The sequence below is a fragment of the Rhinatrema bivittatum genome, chromosome 11 (genome assembly GCF_901001135.1).
Source record: "Rhinatrema bivittatum chromosome 11, aRhiBiv1.1, whole genome shotgun sequence".
Taxonomy (NCBI): domain Eukaryota; kingdom Metazoa; phylum Chordata; class Amphibia; order Gymnophiona; family Rhinatrematidae; genus Rhinatrema; species Rhinatrema bivittatum.
The window spans coordinates 31,377,885-31,398,065 of record NC_042625.1 but is presented as its reverse complement, the minus strand read 5'-3'; the positions used below and the strand labels follow the sequence as shown (position 1 = coordinate 31,398,065).

The window sequence follows — 20,181 nt, the reverse complement described above, 5'->3', positions numbered from 1 at the left end:
AGCCTCCTTTCCTTTGAAAGAGGTTCACCTCCTGTGCATAGAAACCTTTGAGATACTGGAATGTCTCTATTATATCTCCCCTATTTCACCTTTCCTCTAGGATATACAAGTTTAGATCTTTACATCTTTCCCCATATACTTTAGAACAAAGACCACTGACCATTTTAGTAGCCACCCTCTGGGCCGACTCCATCCTGTTTATATCCTTCTGAAGGTGCAGATACCAGAATTGTACACAGTATTCCAAGTGAGGACTCACCAGTGACCTATACAGGGGCAATATCACCTCCCTTTCGCTGCTGACCATTCCTCTCCCTATGCAGCCAAGCATCTTTCTGGCTTTTACCATCGCTTTATCCACCTGTTTGGCCACCTTAAGATCATCAGATACAAACACCCCCAGATTCTGTTCTTTCTTTGTGCTTAGACGAATTTCATCGTCAATATTGTACCTTTCCCTTGGATTTTTGCATCCTAAATGTACTCCTGACTCTAAAGAAGCACTGAAGAGGTCAGCCAGCGGAGCTTCCAGGTCATTAATTCCCTTAGTACCCTCATATGTATACCATCCGGCCCTATCGCCTTATCTACTTTGAGTTTAGTTAGCTCCTCACGAATACCCTGTTCCGAAAATCAACCATATCCTCTGACAACATCCCCAAGGGTAAAGAGCCATTCCTGGGGCAGGAAAACGGTGAGAAATGGAACAAAGCACGTCATTTTCTACAATCAAAATAATGCATGTTGTTTCTGATAGAAAAATTATCCACAGAAAAAGCAGGTGCAGTTTTGAGTAATTTTTTAGGGACCAATAATGAAAGCAAAATGTGTGTATAACTTTGCTTTCGTTTTTATTGCAAACCTTGTAGGTTAAAATTATTCACAGGGTTTGCAGGACCACGGGTAGTTTGCATTCTATTTAACATAGGGTAAATATAAATAAATTTTACTTATTTATATTAGCTGAAAAATATACTGATGGGATGGGGGGAGGTGTGGTCTTGAGATTACAACATTGAACTACATGTGAAAATAAAGTCTCGGCAGCAAGGTCAAACTGACTGTGTGACCATGGGCAAGTCACGGTATCTCCAGGTCTCAAGGTATCCAAATGTAATGAGACCATATTCGCTTTATTTGTTCTCCATTCACCTACTGTAAGTGCTGTGCTAGACATGCCCTGCCAAGCTATTCACCCCACAGGTGACTATATTAACAAATAAAACACATTGGGATCCTGTCTGAAGGAAAAACATTATGTAATACAAAATTCTCATTACACTTCCGGTCATACTGCGAACACTGCTCAAAAGGAGATAGAAAAGTAACAAAGGCAAGGCTCATTTAGGGAAGTTAATCATTAGCAGGCCATGAAAAGATCTAGTTTTACATTTTCAGTGCATTCTTTTAAAATAAAACTCCAGGGGATGCTGCACCAGTCACCATGTGAAGACTCCTTATGTGGCTCTGCGAGCCTGGTTTGTTCTTCCACCTACCTCATACACAGCCTTTCCAAGCATTTTCCCTACAAATTCGAAAAGCTGCAAGTAATTTTCATGGATGTAGGATGTAGGGGATGGATACAGCCTTTCGTCTCCACTAGTTGTCTGCCCACAGATAAAACAGAAAACAGAACAGGAAGTTCAAACTGAGGCATGACATTCAGCTGTTGTTAGTGTTCAGAGAGGGAAACCTACCATTTACATAGTCATTCATGTTCTTTTCATGTTTAAGGAAAATTCTTCAAACATCCCCCTTCTCCCTCAAAAAAAAAAAAAAAATCGAATACCTTGAAGAGATTCAGTGCAGGGTCAAACACCTTCTTTATGATTTCTTCCAAGAATTCTTTGAAAACGCCATCTTGGTCAATTCCAGCCTCATCCACCCCCAGGTCATTCACAAACTTTACTCTGATGACGCCCTTCATGGCATTCTGAGAGAGCTGCCTGAGCTGTTCATATCCATCCTAAGCACATTGATAAGTCAACACGTTACAATCACGGACGGCATCTTTCACGTACCAAGAAATGCATCTGAGCAGTTCTACCATGATGATAGCCATGATTACAGAAATGGCTTATATTCTTGCACAGGGTGGTGGTTTAAGGCTCCTGCTTACCCGTGCATAACACCAAAGGCTCAATAAATACGTGCGGCTGCCAAGTTCATCCCAACTGAGATGCTAATTTGCTCTCCAGAACACATTTTAGGCGCAGGCTGCAAACAGCCCGGATAGTTACAAATTAAATGGGTGCTTTTAACATGCAATTCTTTGCCCGAATTTTCAAAGAAAGAACTACCCATGTTACACACGCAAAGCGCACACATTAAAAGCGATTGTGTACTTTGCACCTGTTATTCGTGTATGGGGGGGGGGGGGGGGGGGGGGGAATGGAGAAATTACCTGATAATTTCATTTTCCTTAGTGTAGACAGATGGACTCAGGACCTGTGAGTTATGTGCTCTGCGCGTAGTTATGTGCTTGACTATGCACTTGTAAAAGAGCCCGTTGTGCGCCCAAAAGGCCGGCCTGCCCCGAGCGTACAGATGACCGAAGTGGGAAGATGGGGCCGGAGCCCACCACGTGCAAAATGGCGTCGCCGGGGTCGCTACATGGCTGACCCACTGAGCTGAAAATGGGACCTAGGCCATTGGAGGCTGCTCAACCCGTTCGGAGCCTCTCCTTTTTTCTCGCCAGGATCGGGACGAAGTCGGTACGGCATGCTGAGCAAGGAGACCAGAGAAGACTCGTCGGAGCCCTTCTTTTGCTCTGGATTTCTTTTTAAAACTTACCTGGTCTCAGCATTTACCAGCCGAATGCAGAGACAGTCTCCAGGTACAGGGAGAGAGAGCTTTGGCCTTCACCGCCGTGCTCAGCTTTGCACCCGCTGCCTTTCAGCCGCTTTAGCAGCTAAGTCCACGCTGGGAGCCGGCTACCGGACCAAGGCACCTCTGAGGGATCGGAGATCGCCTGAGGAATTCTCGACTGGGGGAGGGACCCTTAGGTATTACCGCATAAATCTTCTTCAGGTAAATGCTAGCGAGGGGATAGCGTCCACATCTGCTAGGGAGACGGAGAGAGACTGAGGAGCTGAGGTCACTGCAGGGGTGAATCTAGGGTGACGACAGCTTTGAAACCTGACTCTGTCTCCCATCCGCTGGCAGGGGAGCAAAAAACCCACTGGTCCTGAATCCATCTGGCTACACGCTAGGGAATAGCACACGTACATTTGAGAATCGAGAGGGCAGTTTCAAAACTGGGCACGCCGATGCAAAATCTGTGAGTATTCTAACTCGCGGGCTTTCCAACAGTTTTTAAAAAGGGAAAGAACAAATACATAATTTTTCCCTTCGAAGATTGCTCTGGGAAAGAGTAGCCACAAAGATTTGTGCCCGTGTTTTCTACTGCAGGTGCGTGATTGTGTGTTGGAAATACCACATTGTCACTATGTTGTCTGTCTGTATGCACAAAGGTTTGTTGCAGAGGCAGTATTGGAAGGCATAAAGGCATAACTCATTATTTATTTATTTATTTATTTAACTCTTTTCTATACCGACATTCATGAACAGTATCATATCACATCAGTTTACAAGGAACAAGGGGGGTTATAACTTTAAAAGACCATTTAACAAGAAGTAAAATTTACAATAAACAAGGAGAAATGAACTTGAGAGCTGAGGTAGCTGGAAATAGGTGGCTGGAAAACTCATGGCTAAGTGAGGTAGCTGGAAACTCATGGCTCGAAGCTCCAGGAAGTTGATGTGAAACTCTGCATGGAGCGGAATAGACGCATATTGGGTTGAGAAGATGTTAGTTCGAACACTGCAACCCTGAGTAAATGCGAGGATGAGCAGGACCAGCCTAGGTTTTGGTTCTAGATCTGCAATATGGATCAGGGACGAAAGCGGTTGAACAGCTTAGATCCACTGATAATTGAAATTTCACTGAATCTTACTCATAGCAAATATAGACCTATGAGTAAAGTGCATGGTGAAAAAATCCCGTGGCCCAGCAATGAAAGAATTGAGGGGCTGAGGTTATGTTGTATGCGTGCAGAGATATATCAGAATGTCTGCGCGGTTGTTGGACAGGACGTTTGTTGTGACTGTGGTGTCCAGAAGTGTTCTATATGGGATTTATTGGAGCTAACAGCAATCCCAGGTAGTAGATTTATAGTGAGTCGTGAAGAAGATAGAGCTCCTTGCTTGGATTGACTGTTGTTATGCAGCTGTCCATGCAAGGAAAAGCGTGAATGATGTTTTACTCCGTAGAGAAACAGTAGTCACTGCTAGTGATTTAATGAAATACCCAAGTTGCCAAAGCTGAAGCAACCAGCAGAGCTTGGGATTGTAATATTGTTGACTCACTAGAGGAGAGAGGCAACCTACTTACTGTGGTATGGAAGTATGGTGACGAGAGACACTATTTTACCTGTCCCTTCTGAAGAAAGTTGATATTTCTGAGGTCCAGGATGGGCGGAGAGTAACTACTTTCTGTTGAAAGAAAGAATAGTGAGATTAAAACTCCCCCCCCTTGCACTTTGTAGCATCCAGGGGACCCAAGTGGGGTGGCCGTTCTGATATCCAGCAAGTTGAGAGACCAGGAGGTGTCCAACTGGTGGGGCTGATGTAATCTGGATATCATGTAATCTCCCACGGGAGCGTGAGCGGTAAAAGTCTTACCCGCATTTCTGTGTGCTGTACAAGAAAACGTCGAGACCTTTCGCCAGGCCTCGAGGTGGATTTGCAACTGAGGCAGTGTTTGCTGGATCTTGTGTTTAGCAGATCAGCGAATGCATCTGGGATTTCGGTCCTTAATTAGGAACCAGAAGCTAGAGTATTAATCAGTACAGAGTCCTGTTGCTGACAACAGGAGGATGCCCTGATGCAAACCCAAATGATTGGTAGAGAGGTTCTCTTGGTATTGTGTCCGACATAGCTGGCAATAGTGATATGTGACACTAATACAGTTCTTGGAAGACAAGATGACCTAGAACCTTTCAAACCATATGGCCCGATTTAGAGAACAGGTCTTAATGGGATTGTCGCTGAAGCGGGATTAGAGTACTTACCATCCATCGTGGATCGCAGAAGGACGAGCCAGTGAAGATCGATGGCTCCGTGGATTTCAGGAGGCATCGAGGGACAGCCTGAAGGACGTAAACATCCGACTCAACTCTGTAACCTGGTATGGTAGCACAGGTACAGAGGAGACAGGCTGAGCGTGTCTGGCGCTACCACAGTAATTTGTGGAGGGTCAGAACCCCGCACCGGTGTTGGTGGGGAACGCCTCGGGTACAGGGAAGCCATTATGACTCATGAACCCGGCCCTCTTTGCAGCGGCTCGATGTATCGTGACGCCAGTGCAGAATTCCTCGGAACTCGGTCTGGTCATTCTGGTGCACTGAGGACTGCCAGCACTTTGTGGAACAGTGGCGGTGCAGTAGCGATGTTGCTCGGCCCGGGCATTCTCCAGCACCGAGTAGGATAGCACCGATGTTTTAGATGGCGTCGGTGGCGGACGGTCACCGTGCCGGTGACAATGAGTGCCACGGTGCTCAGCCCGGTCTTTCCCCAGCGCAGAGGTGGATGCCCTCGCTGTCTTGGATGGCGAATGATGACAGACTGTCAGCATGCCTGAACTGCTCCTGGCACTATGTAGTGTCGTAGGCTGATATGGGGATTTAGTTAAGAACCCAAAGCATAGAGCACTGTGTTTAGGCGCGGGCATTGCGTGTAGGTGCTATGTCAGTATTGACGGTATCGATGGCAGCACAGAAGCGGCCTCGAGGGTATCGTCAAAAATATAGATGAAAAAACGTTGATGGCCCGGGCAGAGCAACAATAACAGTGATGGAGGTACCGAATGCATTGGCGTAGGTATCGATGGAAACGATGTGGCATCAAAGAATCGAATAGACATCGATGGCATCGGGAAATTGATACCAGCATCGACGGAATCGATGACCGCATCAATAGGAACGAAGAGGACACCGATGGAAACGATGTGGGTGTTGACGGCATCGATGGATGGAGACGGGTGCCGACAGCATGGCCATGGGCGTCGACGGCATCGATGGCACCGACATGGGCACTGATGGAATCGACCTGGGCACCGATGGAACAGACGACACAAAGGTATGCATCGATGGCATCCACCCGGGCATCGATGACATTGATGGAAAAATCAGCGCCATGGATGAAAACACTGATGGCACTGAAAGAATCGATGGCATCGAAAAAGGCAGGATGGCCTGGATGGGGGTACCAATGGTAGCGATGGGGGCATCGACTGCACAAAGGTACCGAGGTATGAATTCGACAGAGGCCCTGGTGGCAATGGTAACCGTGGAAGTCCCTATCCCACTAGCACTAATAACCAGGCAGAGGATCACAGAAGGACACTCGCAGGCTATGTGGGGCTAACTGTGAAAACATAGGGAGAGGGAAGGCCACAATTCGGTTGGTAGGCTGGGGAAACCGTAGTGAGGTGACAGGAACCGACCGAAAAACAGGGCATAGTACTCACCGAGCATCAATTAAATGTACGCGAAGGGAGATCCGTGCAGGGAAAAAGCGAAGGTGAAGTAAAAGTTTAAGTGTTTCCGTGAGGAAAAATTATGAGAATTTCTCACAGAGCTCCTAACCACTATGCTTACTGCAGAGCGGAAAAAAGAAGACTGAGGGAGACACCTGTGGTCACAGGGATAATTGCAGGCTGAGCATGCTCAGTGCACTCAGTGTGCCAGTGTCAGTCAAAGCTTTATAGAAACTTTGACAGAAAGGTTTTCCGTAACAGGGCTCCGTCCACCGACGTCATCCATATGTGAAAACTACCATCCTGCTTGTCCTGTGAGAAACTCAGAGGACACCCACACTGTGGGGTAGATTTTCAAAGGGGTACGCGCGTAAGATACACTCGTACCCCCCGAAAACCTACCCCAAACCCCCCCTGTGCACGCTGAGCCTATTTTGCATAGGCTCGGCGGTGCGCGCAAGCCTCGGGACGCCCGTAAATCCCGGGGCTTTGCAAAGGGGGGCGTGTCGGGGGCGTGTCAGGTGGGCGGCACAAATTTCAGGGCGGGGCGGGAGGCATGTCGGGGGCGTGACGCCGGCCCGGGGGCATGGTCGAGGCCTCCGGACCAGCCCCCGGGTCGGGGGCATCTAAACCCCCCCCCACCTTTTCCCTGCAAAGGTGTGGGGGGGTTTAGATAGGGCCCGGGGAGGGGGGGGGGGTCGGTTAGGTAGGGGAAGGTGAGGGGAGGGGAGGCGGAAGGAAAGTTCCCTCCAAGGCCGCTCCGATTTCGGAGCGGCCTCGGAGGGAACAGGCAGCGCGCCAACCCCGGATTTTATAAGATACGCGCGGCTACGCACATATCGTATAAAATCCAGCGTATCTTTGTTCGCGCCTGGTGCACGAACAAAAGTACGAGTGCGCGTAAATTTATAAAATCTACCCCTGAGTGAATATCCAGCTAAGTTAGCTGGATAATTTTATCCTGCTAACTTTCTGGTTGGCTAGCCACTGAAAATTGATTCCTTGTGTCTTTTTTTCTGAAGATCACCCTACTGACAATAGCTAACCAGTATAGGTACTAAGGAAGGGAAACAGCCATATCTTCAGATTCTATCTGAAAACCATCTGATAAGCAAACTACAAACTTACAAATGTTCTCATTGTCACGCTAGCCTGATGGTCTTCGTTGAGGGTACACACAAAAAAAATCCTTCATTTTCTGAATGGATGGAGCTGCTGCCAAATCCTTTCCTGGCCTCACCCAAGTTATCTCAGAAACACAGAATATGACGGCAGGAAGGTCATCTACTCTGCCCAATTTCATTTCTTTTTGCAAAAATCAGAATCTATTTGATTTCTGATTTTACTTTAAATTTCCTCTTAACTAAGGATTATTTGTGCTTACCCTACCATTCTTAAGATGGACTTGGGGAAATCCATGCCTTATCCTTGGGATAAGCAGCATGGAATCTAGTGACCTTTCGGGATCCCACAAGGTACTTGTGACCTGGATTGGCCACTGTTGGAAACAGCATACTGGGCTTGATGGACCTTTGCTCTGACCCAGCATGGCAAATCTTATTACTATTTTTGTCTCCAAAACCACCATTGGGCCATGCCATGCATTTCCTGTGCTACTCCTGAGTCTACTCCCTTTGAGCCCCATATCATGAATCTGAGTCTTCCTTGAATCTCTTAGCTGCTCTTCCAGTGCTCTACTTCTTCCTACCCCAACTCCCAACAGCCTCGTCTTATTTAACTACTAGCACATTTTCTGGCAACAGCTGTTCCCCCCAGAAAATTCAGGAAAACAGACAGGCTTCCACATCTGAGTCACACTCTATAAAGGCCATGCTTGTGTACGCCAAGTATAGAAAGGCAACACTATTGCAATTATCGGTAGAGAGTGGGTGATTCTCATATTGTCAAAACAAAGATTATCTATTTGTCTCCGGCCTTTGACTCTTATGGGACTGGATGGATTTCCTCAGAAATGTATCAATGGTGCAGGAAATTGGAACACATATGTCCCTTTGCAAAACCCCTTCCTTTTAATAGATAGTAATCCACATGTTTTAGGCTAAGTAACCATTCTTATACCTGTCCAGTTAAAATAATATGGGTCCTCCTTTGTTTTACAGAAAAGAAGCATTTGAAAATATAAGTGTACAGGGTCCTCATGACTGACTCCCACTGGAACCAGGAAAAACCTTTCAAAACAGAGCAAGGTGAGGTTATGGTGGGAGACCAATACCGCACTACTGACTGGCAGTTAAAGCAGAGCACAAGCTCAGAGATGACACGCCCCCGAGAGTGGCGCAGGCACCAACCTCCAGCATCCGGGATCTGCGGATGGTAATGTGCGTGACATGCGGCGAGGCAGAGCTGGTTTCCACCAGACCGAGCTTCTCCTTTTCTTGTGTGACTATGTTTCGGAAGAGAAGAACCCTCTGCAAAAAAACAAAAACAAAAATAAAACCACCAATAGTGGCCTCCAATTTTAAAACAAATGGCCGACCATTAACTCTGTTGTCTAAAAGGCTTCAATTTTCATAACCATGCAGGTACCCGCAAAGTTTGTATTTCCGAGGGCTTTTCACCAGGGAGAACTGCCTAAGGGAAAAGTGCCCGCGGAGATCTGCATCTGCTTCTTCTGCAGACATTTTTTTCCCCTTGCAAACTACCAGCGTTGCAGTGATCTCCGCCCCTAGGAATGCCTCCGCTCTGTGCGGGTAAAAATGCATGCAAGGTGCACAACTGTCAGAAAGCCAATTTATGCGGGTCAATGGCTTTTGAAAATTAGGCTTATTTAATTGCAAATTTGGATTTTCTTTCCCCACGCTTTGTTTGTTAAAAAAAAAAAAATGGTGGGTTTCTTTTTATTACAGGTCTGATTCATTCTGTAATTATATTTAGGTGAGCAGTAAACAGGATGGAATCGGAGAATGACAATTTCTCCTTCCAGACATAGTTATAACTGATGAGCTTGGAAGACCTACACCAAAGCATCTCTTCACAACATTGGCTGGAACCTTTTTTTTTTAATAATTATTTGTATTCTATTAGATATTATTCACAAGTAAAGCAATATGATCGTGGCAATGTGTAAAGTTGACAGAGTACTGCCAAGTGACACTCACCTGTCCAGGTCAGATGTACAACAATGTTGCCAGTGCTACTCTGGCAACAGAGCCATTGGGATAGGTTGGTAAAAGTTACTCACGTTTTTTGTGGGGATGACGTGAGGGATGTACTGCAGGAGCAGCTGGGCTCGCTTCTTGTCTTTGTCTAGCTCTTGAAAAAGTAGACTGGGTTTGAGATCCCTGGAAGGCACAAAAAGACACAGCCCGTTAAAAAAAAAACCAAAACAAAACCCTGAGAATTATCAAAGCTTTGCCAAACGATGGCACAACACAGATTCATGGCCTCGCAGGTGACCTGACTGCTATTTATGGTCATCTTCAGTACAGTGTGAACGAGAGATCACAGCAAAAATGAAAGGGCTTCGATCTTCAGAAGTACTTGGACTTTCAGCAGCATTTTATGTTATTTTTGTGATCTGTTTGTTTTATGATGTTTAATTAACTGCTTTTATTGTTTTTACTGATCATGCAGTATACAAATTGTTTTAATAACAAATTGTTGAACTTCGCCAAGAAGAATGCTCAAAAACTTTCAAGCGCAAGCTCAAGACCTGGCTCTTCACCAAAGCATATACTTAAATTCCCCTTTCTCTCATCTACACCCTCCCATCTCTGTCCCCTCTTGACTTGGTTTTTCACTAAAAGCGGGTGAGTCCCCGCTCGAACTGGCTTCTCCCTAAGCTTACACCATTCCTCTTCTCCCTCCCTTCTGTGTTACCCTTCCCCCCTCCATTCCCTACCCCTCTCCCCCCCCTTCTCACCTCACCCCTTCCCTGAACAATTGTTATTTTATATTATTCCCTATAATTGTACACTTTGTATATACCTGCAATCTTCGCTTACAATAATTTACTAATCTAATTTTATTCTTCTGTCACTTCTCCCCCCCTTTTTCCTCTTCTCTTACCATCTTGTAATCATGTTATTCTAATTTTAGTTTAATGTTTTATTTCCCCTACCTTTCCTCATGCTCTAGTTATTATGTTCCAATATTTTTTAACTGTATTATGTTAAACTTGTTCGATGTAAAGCGCCGCCACTGGCACTAGTTTCTTGTTACGCTGTGAACCGATGTGATATCTTTGATGAATGTCGGTATATAAAACCGTTAAATAAATAAAATAAATAAAAAATAATAAATAAATTAAAAAAAAAACAAGAGACAGCTTCAAGTTCCAAAGTTCTTTGAATTTCCTTAGACCGAAGAGATGCCTAGTGATGATCCTTAATCGTAAAGCAGGACTTCCCAAACCTGTCCTGGAGACCCCACAGCCAGTCGGGTTTTCAGGATATCAACAATGAACACCATGGAGACTCAATATATGCAAATGTATCTCATGCATATTCACTGTGGATATCCTAAAAAACCTGATTGACTGTGGGGTCCCCAGGACAGGTTTGGGAAGCCCTGTCATAAAGCTAAGCTTCAAAAAAGCAATTTTACATGTTATTCTCAACTATGCTCCCCCTGTATAGGAAACAGATTCTATTAATGCCTAAGTTTTCTGTTTTGTTTTTTATAAAGGAAAGAGCTAATAATAAACACACAAAGTAAAAAAAGAGTCAGGGCGAGAGGCTCTTATTTTGTGTGTGAATATCACTAGCATTGTTGATTGTACGTAAATGATTATATGCATCACTGAAATCAGTTTCCTCCACAATACATGGAGCGCTTTCGGAGCAAATGTCAGCCGCGCCAGCCTCCGACGCTTACTTGCGCAACCAGTGATCCTCAGGAGCAAAGCGCCGGCGGCAGTCTCTCTCGTACAGGACCATCAGCCAACCGTGAACGGAATGGAAAAGCTCCAGCGTCTCGCCTTTTGCACTTTCTGTACACAGGAAGAAGCAGGAGAAGGTCAGGCAGAACCAGCTGCTTCCCCCATCACCACCTCCCTCAGGTATTTGGGCTCCATTCAATATAGTTTCCTTACCTAGAATCCCATCCCAGATCATTTTGAATACAAATGAATTCAGAAACAAAGAGATGGTTACAAGCTCTTCAAGCTTAAATGAAATCTGTTCTTCATAAACCTCAATGTCATCCAGAATCCTGAAAGGAGCAAGAAGTCAATTTTGTTGTTATCATCTGACACCACGAGAGCTCTTATTCACATCCTTGGCATGATGAATTATTTGTTAAAAATATAAATTTACAGATGCAGCCAAACATGCACAGACATGATACAAGCAATAAAGCAGACAATACTCTAAGTCAATTACCCGGGTAAATCGGACTGTCTGACAGTTGCCCCCGTCCCCTTCAGCCTGCATATGTAACTGGACCAAGGGAAGGCATGTTTGGGAAAGCAACAGGCATGGATAGTAACAGAGTAATGATGGCAGAAAAGGACCAAATGGTCCATCCAGTCTGTCCAGCAAGCTTCTTATGGCAGTATCTGCAGCGCCGTGCAGGTTACCCTCAGGTTTTTCTTAAGGGTAGCTACTGTCAGTCCGTGCAGTTATTCCCAAGCTTTATGACAATCCATAAAAAATGTACTGCTAGCAACATTTTTACTGGGTGATGAGCCTGCTTGAAAATTCAGACAGTGCTGACATGTTTTGGGCTCTTCACATCTATAAACCTTGTTGTGTAGCAAAAGCAGGTGCAAAGTCCACAGATCCTTTGTGCCCTTGGGCAGTTTTCCGTTTGAAAACTGGGCAGAAAGTGGGTAGAAAGTACCCTTGCAGTGTGTGCCTGTTTAGCCTGTTTGAAAAATGGCCCCCAAAGAGTATCAAGTACTCCCCCGCCCAGTCCCAGACACACCATCATTATGTCCATGAACATGAGCCACAAAAAAGCTTTTATGTATTACAATTTAATTGCCATCTGAAAACATACATTTATTTCCATGGATTTAAAAAAAAAAAAAAAAGCAAAAGTTTCATCTGTGCTGGTTTTTTGTTTTTTTTTGTTATTCAGCTGTAAGTAACTCACGTGATGAGGTGTCTGGAGCAGTCACAGAACAGGACCAGCATGGCCAGGAGTCTCCTCGATTCCTCAGTGTCATTGTTCAAGCATTCTAAGAAAAGCTTTAAGCCACCCTGGGGTCCCAGCTCACAGATGAAAGCCCACAGCTTGGGTAACAAGTCATCAAGATATGTGAGGCCTGAGAAAGAGAATGAAAAGGAAAATTGGTTCTTACCTGCTAATTTTCGTTCCTGTAGTACCAAGGATCAGTCCAGACCGCTGGGTTATGCCTCCCTTCCAGCAGATGGAGACAGAGAAAAACTTGAAGGGCACCCTTGTAAGTATGGTGCACCACCTGCAGCCTCCTTCAGTATTTCTCTGTCTCCAGCAGATGAAGGTGGCAGAACTTGTGGTCCTGGTTACTTGATTCTTACAAAAAAAAAAAAAAGAGAAACCGGAATCCTTCATTTGAATTTGGCTAAAGCAAAGCTATTCTTGTTGAAAAATAAAAAAGCCAGGCCTCTTTGATGGTAGGCCTGCCGGGGGCTCCTCTTCACTCACACAATGAGTCCACGGTAGAAACAAAGTCACAGATATTCCCCTTTACCTACCCTTTCTCACAGGCAGCTGACATTAGTTGGCGAAGTAACTCCTTCCAGTGAGATATCAAGAAACAGTCTGAGTAAGCAAGAAGCTCACCAGTATTTTTAATAAAGTTTCTCTAAATCTGTTCAAACCACACATCCATGCTCCTTTCTAAGAAATGGTAATTAACTCTATGCCCTTGAAACGTAGGTTTTGGTTTTATGTTGCAGGAAAGATAACAACAAAACATATTTCTGAAAATACTACAGAGCAGTTAGCCTCGATAACAACTGCTCAAGACAAGTTACAAGAATACTTGAAACTTGAATTTCTAAGAAACTCATCAGGCAGCTTTCAGTGCAGCCCGATTTCTTTGCCAGCTTTGACTCGCCGCCTCGTGAATTTTGGCTCTCATAGCTCTACTTTCTCCCGATAACCTGCAAAAGTGAAACGAATTATATCCGAACAGTGGCAGGAATAGCACGACCCGCTGTATAACCTGATAAGAAGACGACTGCTACGGAGGAGCTAAACAAAACTGAGTTTACGTGTACACTGAAAAGAAAAACACATAGGGAGGGACATCTCGGAGTGAACCTGTCACCTGTGAGGATCTGGAGCCGGATCTGGGATAAGGTGGTGAGCGCCGTCTGATACAGCACACAGATACTGCAAACTTTCTGCACCTCGGCCGAATCGATGCGCCTCCCTCCGATGGGCTTCAGTATGTTCCGCACGGACGCAGACTTCTGGAAAGCACGCTTGAAAAGGTCTGGGGACAAACAAAGGGGCCCTTTTATGAAACACACAGGAGAAAACTGCTAACCCATATTAGCATCAAGTGTTAACCAAGATACTTAGAAGTCAATATTCAGTCACTGGCTGGATTGCAAAGTTAGCCGGTTAAGAACATAAGATTTGCCATATGGGGTCAGACCAGAGGACCATAAAGCTCAGTATCCTGCTTCCAACAGTGGCCAATCCAAGTCACAAGTACCTGGCAGGATCCCAGAAGGTCAACAGATTCCATGCTGCTTATCCCAGGGATAAGCAATGGATTTTCCCAAGTCCACCTTAATAATGGTTTATGGATTCTTCTTCCAGGAACTTGTCTAAACCTTTTTTTAAACCCATCATTCACTACATCCTATGGCAACGAATTCCAGAGTTTAATTATGTGTTGAGTAAAAAATATTTTCTCCTATTTGTCTTAAATGTATCACATCATAACTTCATTGAATGTCCCCTAGTCTTTTTAATTCTTGAAAAAGAGTAAAAAAAAAACATTTCGCGTTTACCCATTCCACACCACTCATTATTTTATAGACCTCTATCATATCCCCCCCTCAGCCATCTTTTCTCCAAGCTGAAGAGCCCTAACTTCTTCAGCCTTTCCTCAAAGGGGAATTGTTCCATCCCTTTATCATTTTGGTCACCCTTCTCTGTACCTTTTCTAAGCCTATTATATCTTTTTTGAGATGCAGTGACCAAAACTGCACACAATACTCAAGGCGAGATCGCACTATGAAGAGATACAGAGACATTATGATATTTGTTTTATTTTCCATTCCTTTCCTAATAATTCCTGGTTAACTTTGGAGGGACATTCAGTGGTGCAGTTCCACTACTGAATATAGATGGCTATCTTAAGGATAGCTGAATAACTTTATCCAGCTAACTTTAGGACAGCTCTATAGCATGCTAGAGTTAGCCGGATAAGTTATCTGGAGTTAGTCGAATAACATATCCGGCTCGCCTAACCCCTCCCAGAACACCCCCAGAATGCCCCACATCTGGCTAAATTTTAGTCAGATGAAATATCTAGTTAAAGTTTAGCCGGATAAGTGCCCAAAATATTCAAAAGTTGGCATTTAGATGAATAATTTCTGAGTTATCCATCTAAATGCCTCTGTATATGGACCTCTTAGAGTTCCACAGTCCTAGACCCTGGTCCCCTGAGCCACGTCATGTTTTCAGGCTAGTCACTATGAATTTTTATGAAATGTATTTGCATGCATGTCGCCCAGCAAGTCAGGTCTGTTTGTACATTAGGTTATCCTAAAGCCAAGACCTGTTGGTGGCTCACAAAAGACTGGAGTTATTGACTGAAGCATCATGTAATACATTATTTCCAGTCATCAAAGAAGTAGGCACATTGAACTGTCCTGCGAGCACATTTAAAAACCCCATTACAGGCAACATTTTTTTCCATCAACTTTTTCCATTTTCTGTTGCTTAGTGGAACCGTAGTTAAAAGTGTGAATACAAGATGGTACATAAATCAAACAGGGAACAAAGTTTTGATGCTGTTCAAGTCCTGCATGAAAAAAGGTTAGAATTGGCAACTTGACATTTCCCAGATTGTCTTCCCGGGAGGCCAGACAAAAGAAGCACTGTGACCTGCAGCCACAGTGAAATCAGCAGTGGGTCTTCTGGGCAATCGCAGCAACTGCTATGAGGTCCATATTCAGCGTGTTTGTCCAGAGAAGTTTGGCACTTAGCCAGACAAAACACAAGGATTTAAAATTCCCGGAGGTCTGACCGCCCCAACATAGCTGATAACTTGCTATCTGGCTGAAAACTTATCTGATATGTCAGAGGCGGTCTGAGGGCGTTCCAATGCACAGCGCAGTTATGCAGCTAAGTTAACCAGATAGTTATCTGGCTATTGTGGCCAGCTAACTTTAAGACAGCTAACTTGTTAGCCAAATACGTTTACCTGGCTAGCTTTTCTAGCTGGCCAACAAATGAATATGGACCTTGATGAGTTCTTTGTGAAAATCTATGTGCAGTGTAGAAATAAGAAAACACCATCCTGTGCAGGACAGAGGGTGGATGCCGAAAGTGCTCGGCCTAAGAATGCACACTGCTAGCGCGACACTAACTTTTCATTGGCAGGTTGTTCTGTGGGGAAACGCTGTGTGTCGCTTCGTGGTTCTCTGCGAGCTTCTTGCTGAGGACATCGCTGAACAAGATGCGGATCATGTGGATCCCCCAAAGGTGTTGCAGCTGCTTGGTCAGTAAAGGCATGGATTCATTTAAACTAGAAAGGGGAAGAGAGTAAGACACAAACCAGGCTCCTAGAATGCAAGAGATCATACTCGTAAAAAAATATATATTTGTTAAAACAAATAAAACACACACACTAAAGTAGAAAGCTTTTAGCTATAGACTGTAAAAGAAGCACTCAGTTAGCAGAACACTGCGAAAAACTCCTGATAGAAATACATATACAGTACAAATGGATCCTAGAGCTGGGAAGCCAGGAAGAGCCACTCTCTTCTTCCCAAGTGCCTATGACATTTCTCAGAGTTCCTAGTTTGGGAAAGAAATTCTAAACAAGATCAGAGATAAGAAAATTATTCCTTACCTGCTAATTTTTGTTCCTGTAGCACCATGGATAAGTCCAGACTGTGGGTTATGCCTCTCTTCCAGCAGATGGAGACAGAGAAAAAACTGAAAAGGCGTCCTTCCTTAACTTGGCGGGCCTACTGTATCCCCTCAGTCTTAATATTATTACTGTTCTGCTAGGATATTCTTAACTATAACAACGAATCAAGCAAGAATTGGAAGAAAGTTAACTTTTGTGAATTATTTGCCTGTAACTAAGTAAGCAACCTGTAGCCTTCTTCCTCTTCCGTAGCTATCTGCAATAAAAGTGAAGAACAGAGCGGACTTGTCGAAAAACCCTTCCCTGGGTGGGCGTCTGGACTGATCTGTGGTATTACAGGAACGAAAATTAGCAGGTAAGAATCAATTTTCTTTTCCCTGTACGCACCCGGATCAGTCCAGACTGTGGGATGTACCAAAGCTTCCCTCGACAGGGTGGGACGTTGAGTCCCGCGCGAAGAACCCCACTGCCGAAATTACTGACATCTGGGGCCTGAACATTCAAGCGGTAGTGACGCGCAAATGTATGGTGCATCTTCCAGGTAGCCGCTTTACATATTTCTTGTGGCGAGATCAGTTGGCATTCAGCCCACAAAGCCGCCTGTGAACGAATGGAATGGGCCTTTAATCTCTTGGGGATAGGTCTTCCTTTGCAAATGTAAGTGGATGCAATAGCTTCTTTTAACCATCGTGCAATCGTTGGTTTAGAAGCTTTCTGCCCTTCTTAGGCCCGCTCCAAAGACAAAGAGATGATCTGAATATCTGAAAGGATTAGTGACTTCCAAATAACGTAAAAGAGCTCGCCGAACATCCAAGACGCCGCAGCTCCCTCATCAGAGGACAAACTGGAAAAAAAGCTACTGACTGACTTTTTTTTTTAATATCTTTTTATTAAAACTTATGCAAACAATACCAGTACAAAGTGTAAACAAACGGTAAAGTTAACAAAATAACTATGACAATTTAACCTGTCGTTTACTTTGTAGAGTAAGTACCAGAATCATTGTTCAATACTTCATCGGTGTAAAATGTGAAATGTATATGTGACAATGGTGGCACTCTGCCAGTAAGATTACATATCATGTTTAGGTTTTGTCGAATTCTTTCCTAACCCAACTCACCCCCCCCCGCCCATCCCCCCTCCCTCCCCCTCCTTCCGGAGTGCATTGTAAACTTTGTACTACTGATCGCAGCTAATTGTTCCATCATAGGTCAAGGCAGGACAGTCTGGCCTCATCTTTGAGTCCGTTGTCTGTCCTTAAGCCCATCACTCTTTTACAGAAGCTATAACAGTTTTGACATTGTTTTCGTGCTAACTAGAACCGCTCCCGTATCCTTATCCTTGCCTGTCGGGCTCAAGGCCGTGAACCTGTCTCTAATCTCCCTGGTCTGGTGCTGTATGAATCAGTCCCAGCTGTTTTTGGTTTCCTCCCATTTAGTAACAGCAGATTTCCCAGCCGTCATGAAATCGAAGGTAGCTAGTTTAAGCATCTTATTATTCCAATGTTGAAAAACAGGGGCCTCTGCAGTAAGCCAAACCATTAATGTGGATTTATCCAGGAATAATTTTTGCCTGCTTGCCAGAATATATGCCAAAAAGCCAAATTCTTGGGTCATCTGGAATTTGAGCATATAGGGCTAGATATTCGTACCTATGTGCAGGCATAGATTTGTGCGTGCAACCCGGCGCGCACAAATCTACGCCCGATTTTATACATGTGCGCGTTACGCCTGGGTTACGCCCGTATAACCCTTTTAAAATCCGCCCCATAGTGTTGAACAAAAGGCTCGTATTTGTGACCAAAATGTTATGATCTTTGGGCAGGACCAGAAACAGTGGAGATAATCACCCTCAGAGATCTCGCATTTTAGGAAGTTTGAAGATTGACAAATCTTCATTTGGAAGGCCTTCGTTTTAGAATAGTAAAATTGCCAAACAAACTTGAGAAGCAGTTCCCTTAAATTGGAGTTTCCTGATACCCTGGGAATATTTTGCAGATAATATTTTTTTCTCACAGGACAAGCAGGATGGTTGTCCTCACAAATGGGTGACATCGAGGATGGAGCCCACCACGGAAAACTTCTGTCAAAGTTTAAACAGAACTTTGACTGGCCCCTACTGGGCATGCCCAGCAAGGCACTGACCCTGCAGCCAGCAGGGGTCTCCCTTCAGTCTTCTTTTTTCCGCGCAGCAGTTGCCACACGGTGAAAGGAGCTCCCTTACCACGTTCCTGACAGGAATTCGGTACTTTTCTTTCCGAAGAAAATTTGCCCCTCAGGGGTCTCCCTTCGACAAATTTTTGTCACCTTCGCGGAAACCGGTAAGTTTTTGGCCTTGTTCCTCGACTACCGTCGAATTTGGCCCTCGAGGCCTGTTGGCACTTACCGAGCCCGCGACTAAATTTGGCCTTAAGCCATGGCAACGGGGTTCCGTCGATGTCCGGATTGTACCCGGACTATGTCAATCACAGACCCCCATAGGGTTTGTGTTTTGTGTTTGGGTAGTGAGCATGATGTCCTGACTTGCACCAAATGTGCCCTAATGACACCTAAGGGTCGCAAGGCTAGGATGGAGAAGATGGGGCTCCTCTTCCATGCACCCACCCCAACGCCATCGATAGCATCGACGTCATCGGAACCGGCACCATCGAAATTGCACCACCATCGTCAACCCTCCGGTGACCGTCCACCATCGATGACTTCTCGGCCGTCGACTCCTGTCCCCTCCCCGGATGGGCGAGGAGACCGGAAGGACAAGCATCGCCATCGACGGCACAAGTCTCGGCCTGTCGAGGATCCACAGTCATCGACCTCTGAACAGGCCGAACCACCGACTAAGAGGCCTCGATCAGACTTGGCACCGTCCACGTCTCGTTCGCAGGCATCGAGGAAACCCTCACCCTCTCGGGGTGTGGGAGCCGTGATCCCACCGGTTACGGTGGTCCCTCCGGCTCTGCCTCAGCCTCCTTCTCCCGTCGAGCGGGTATTGTTACCCCTGGTCTCCGGGCTGAACTGGACCGGCTGGTCCAGGAGGCCATCGAGAAAGCGATGCAAAGATTCCAACCTCCATTGGCACCGTCTCCGGCACCGATTCCGGCACCGCCACCGGCATCGACCCCGGCACCGACTCCGCCACCGAGGAAGGAACCGACCACCGAACCTTTGGTGGAAGCGCTGGCACCGCTACTACAACGTATGGAGGCACTTGTACATGCCCTTCCATCGATGATTCCAGTAGCACCGACAGCGCCATCGTCTCCGACTGGATTTTCATCGGCGGGAGAAACACCGTTCCTGATTCCCCCTTCCGGGGTGGTTTCCCATCGGTGCCTTCTCGTATATCTCCACCGATTTATCCTTTGGCTCCATCGGTTCCAAGACAGGCACCGCCTCCATCGGCAGCACCGAAATCCTCGATGCCGTTCCCAGTACCGATTGTACCACCGGTTCCTCCAAGGTTTCCTTCGATGCCTTCGGATCCTCAACCAGGTCCATCGGGGCTTCAGCCCCCAATTGATCCCTATGATACCTGGGGTGATGATACATCTTCTGACACAGATTTACCATCACCGCCTTCTCCTACAGAGAGTAGAAAAAGATCTCCTCCAGAGGATCTCTCCTTTATTAATTTTGTAAAG

At 45.4% G+C, this 20,181-nt stretch overlaps 1 protein-coding gene across 1 annotated transcript in view; it reads right to left on the bottom strand.

Moving 5' to 3' along the window:
• UBE3B (ubiquitin protein ligase E3B) overlaps nt 1-20,181 on the bottom strand; it is a 125,376-nt gene that overhangs the window by 40,667 nt on the left and 64,528 nt on the right. The window contains exons 13-21 of the mRNA XM_029620092.1: nt 16,039-16,196; nt 13,758-13,925; nt 12,596-12,767; nt 11,592-11,710; nt 11,375-11,489; nt 9,741-9,840; nt 8,848-8,967; nt 1,790-1,966; nt 1,497-1,607 (exon numbers count right to left, since the gene is read on the bottom strand). Coding sequence (XP_029475952.1) covers nt 1,497-1,607; nt 1,790-1,966; nt 8,848-8,967; nt 9,741-9,840; nt 11,375-11,489; nt 11,592-11,710; nt 12,596-12,767; nt 13,758-13,925; nt 16,039-16,196 — 1,240 coding nt within the window. The remainder of the gene's footprint in view (nt 1-1,496; nt 1,608-1,789; nt 1,967-8,847; nt 8,968-9,740; nt 9,841-11,374; nt 11,490-11,591; nt 11,711-12,595; nt 12,768-13,757; nt 13,926-16,038; nt 16,197-20,181) is intronic.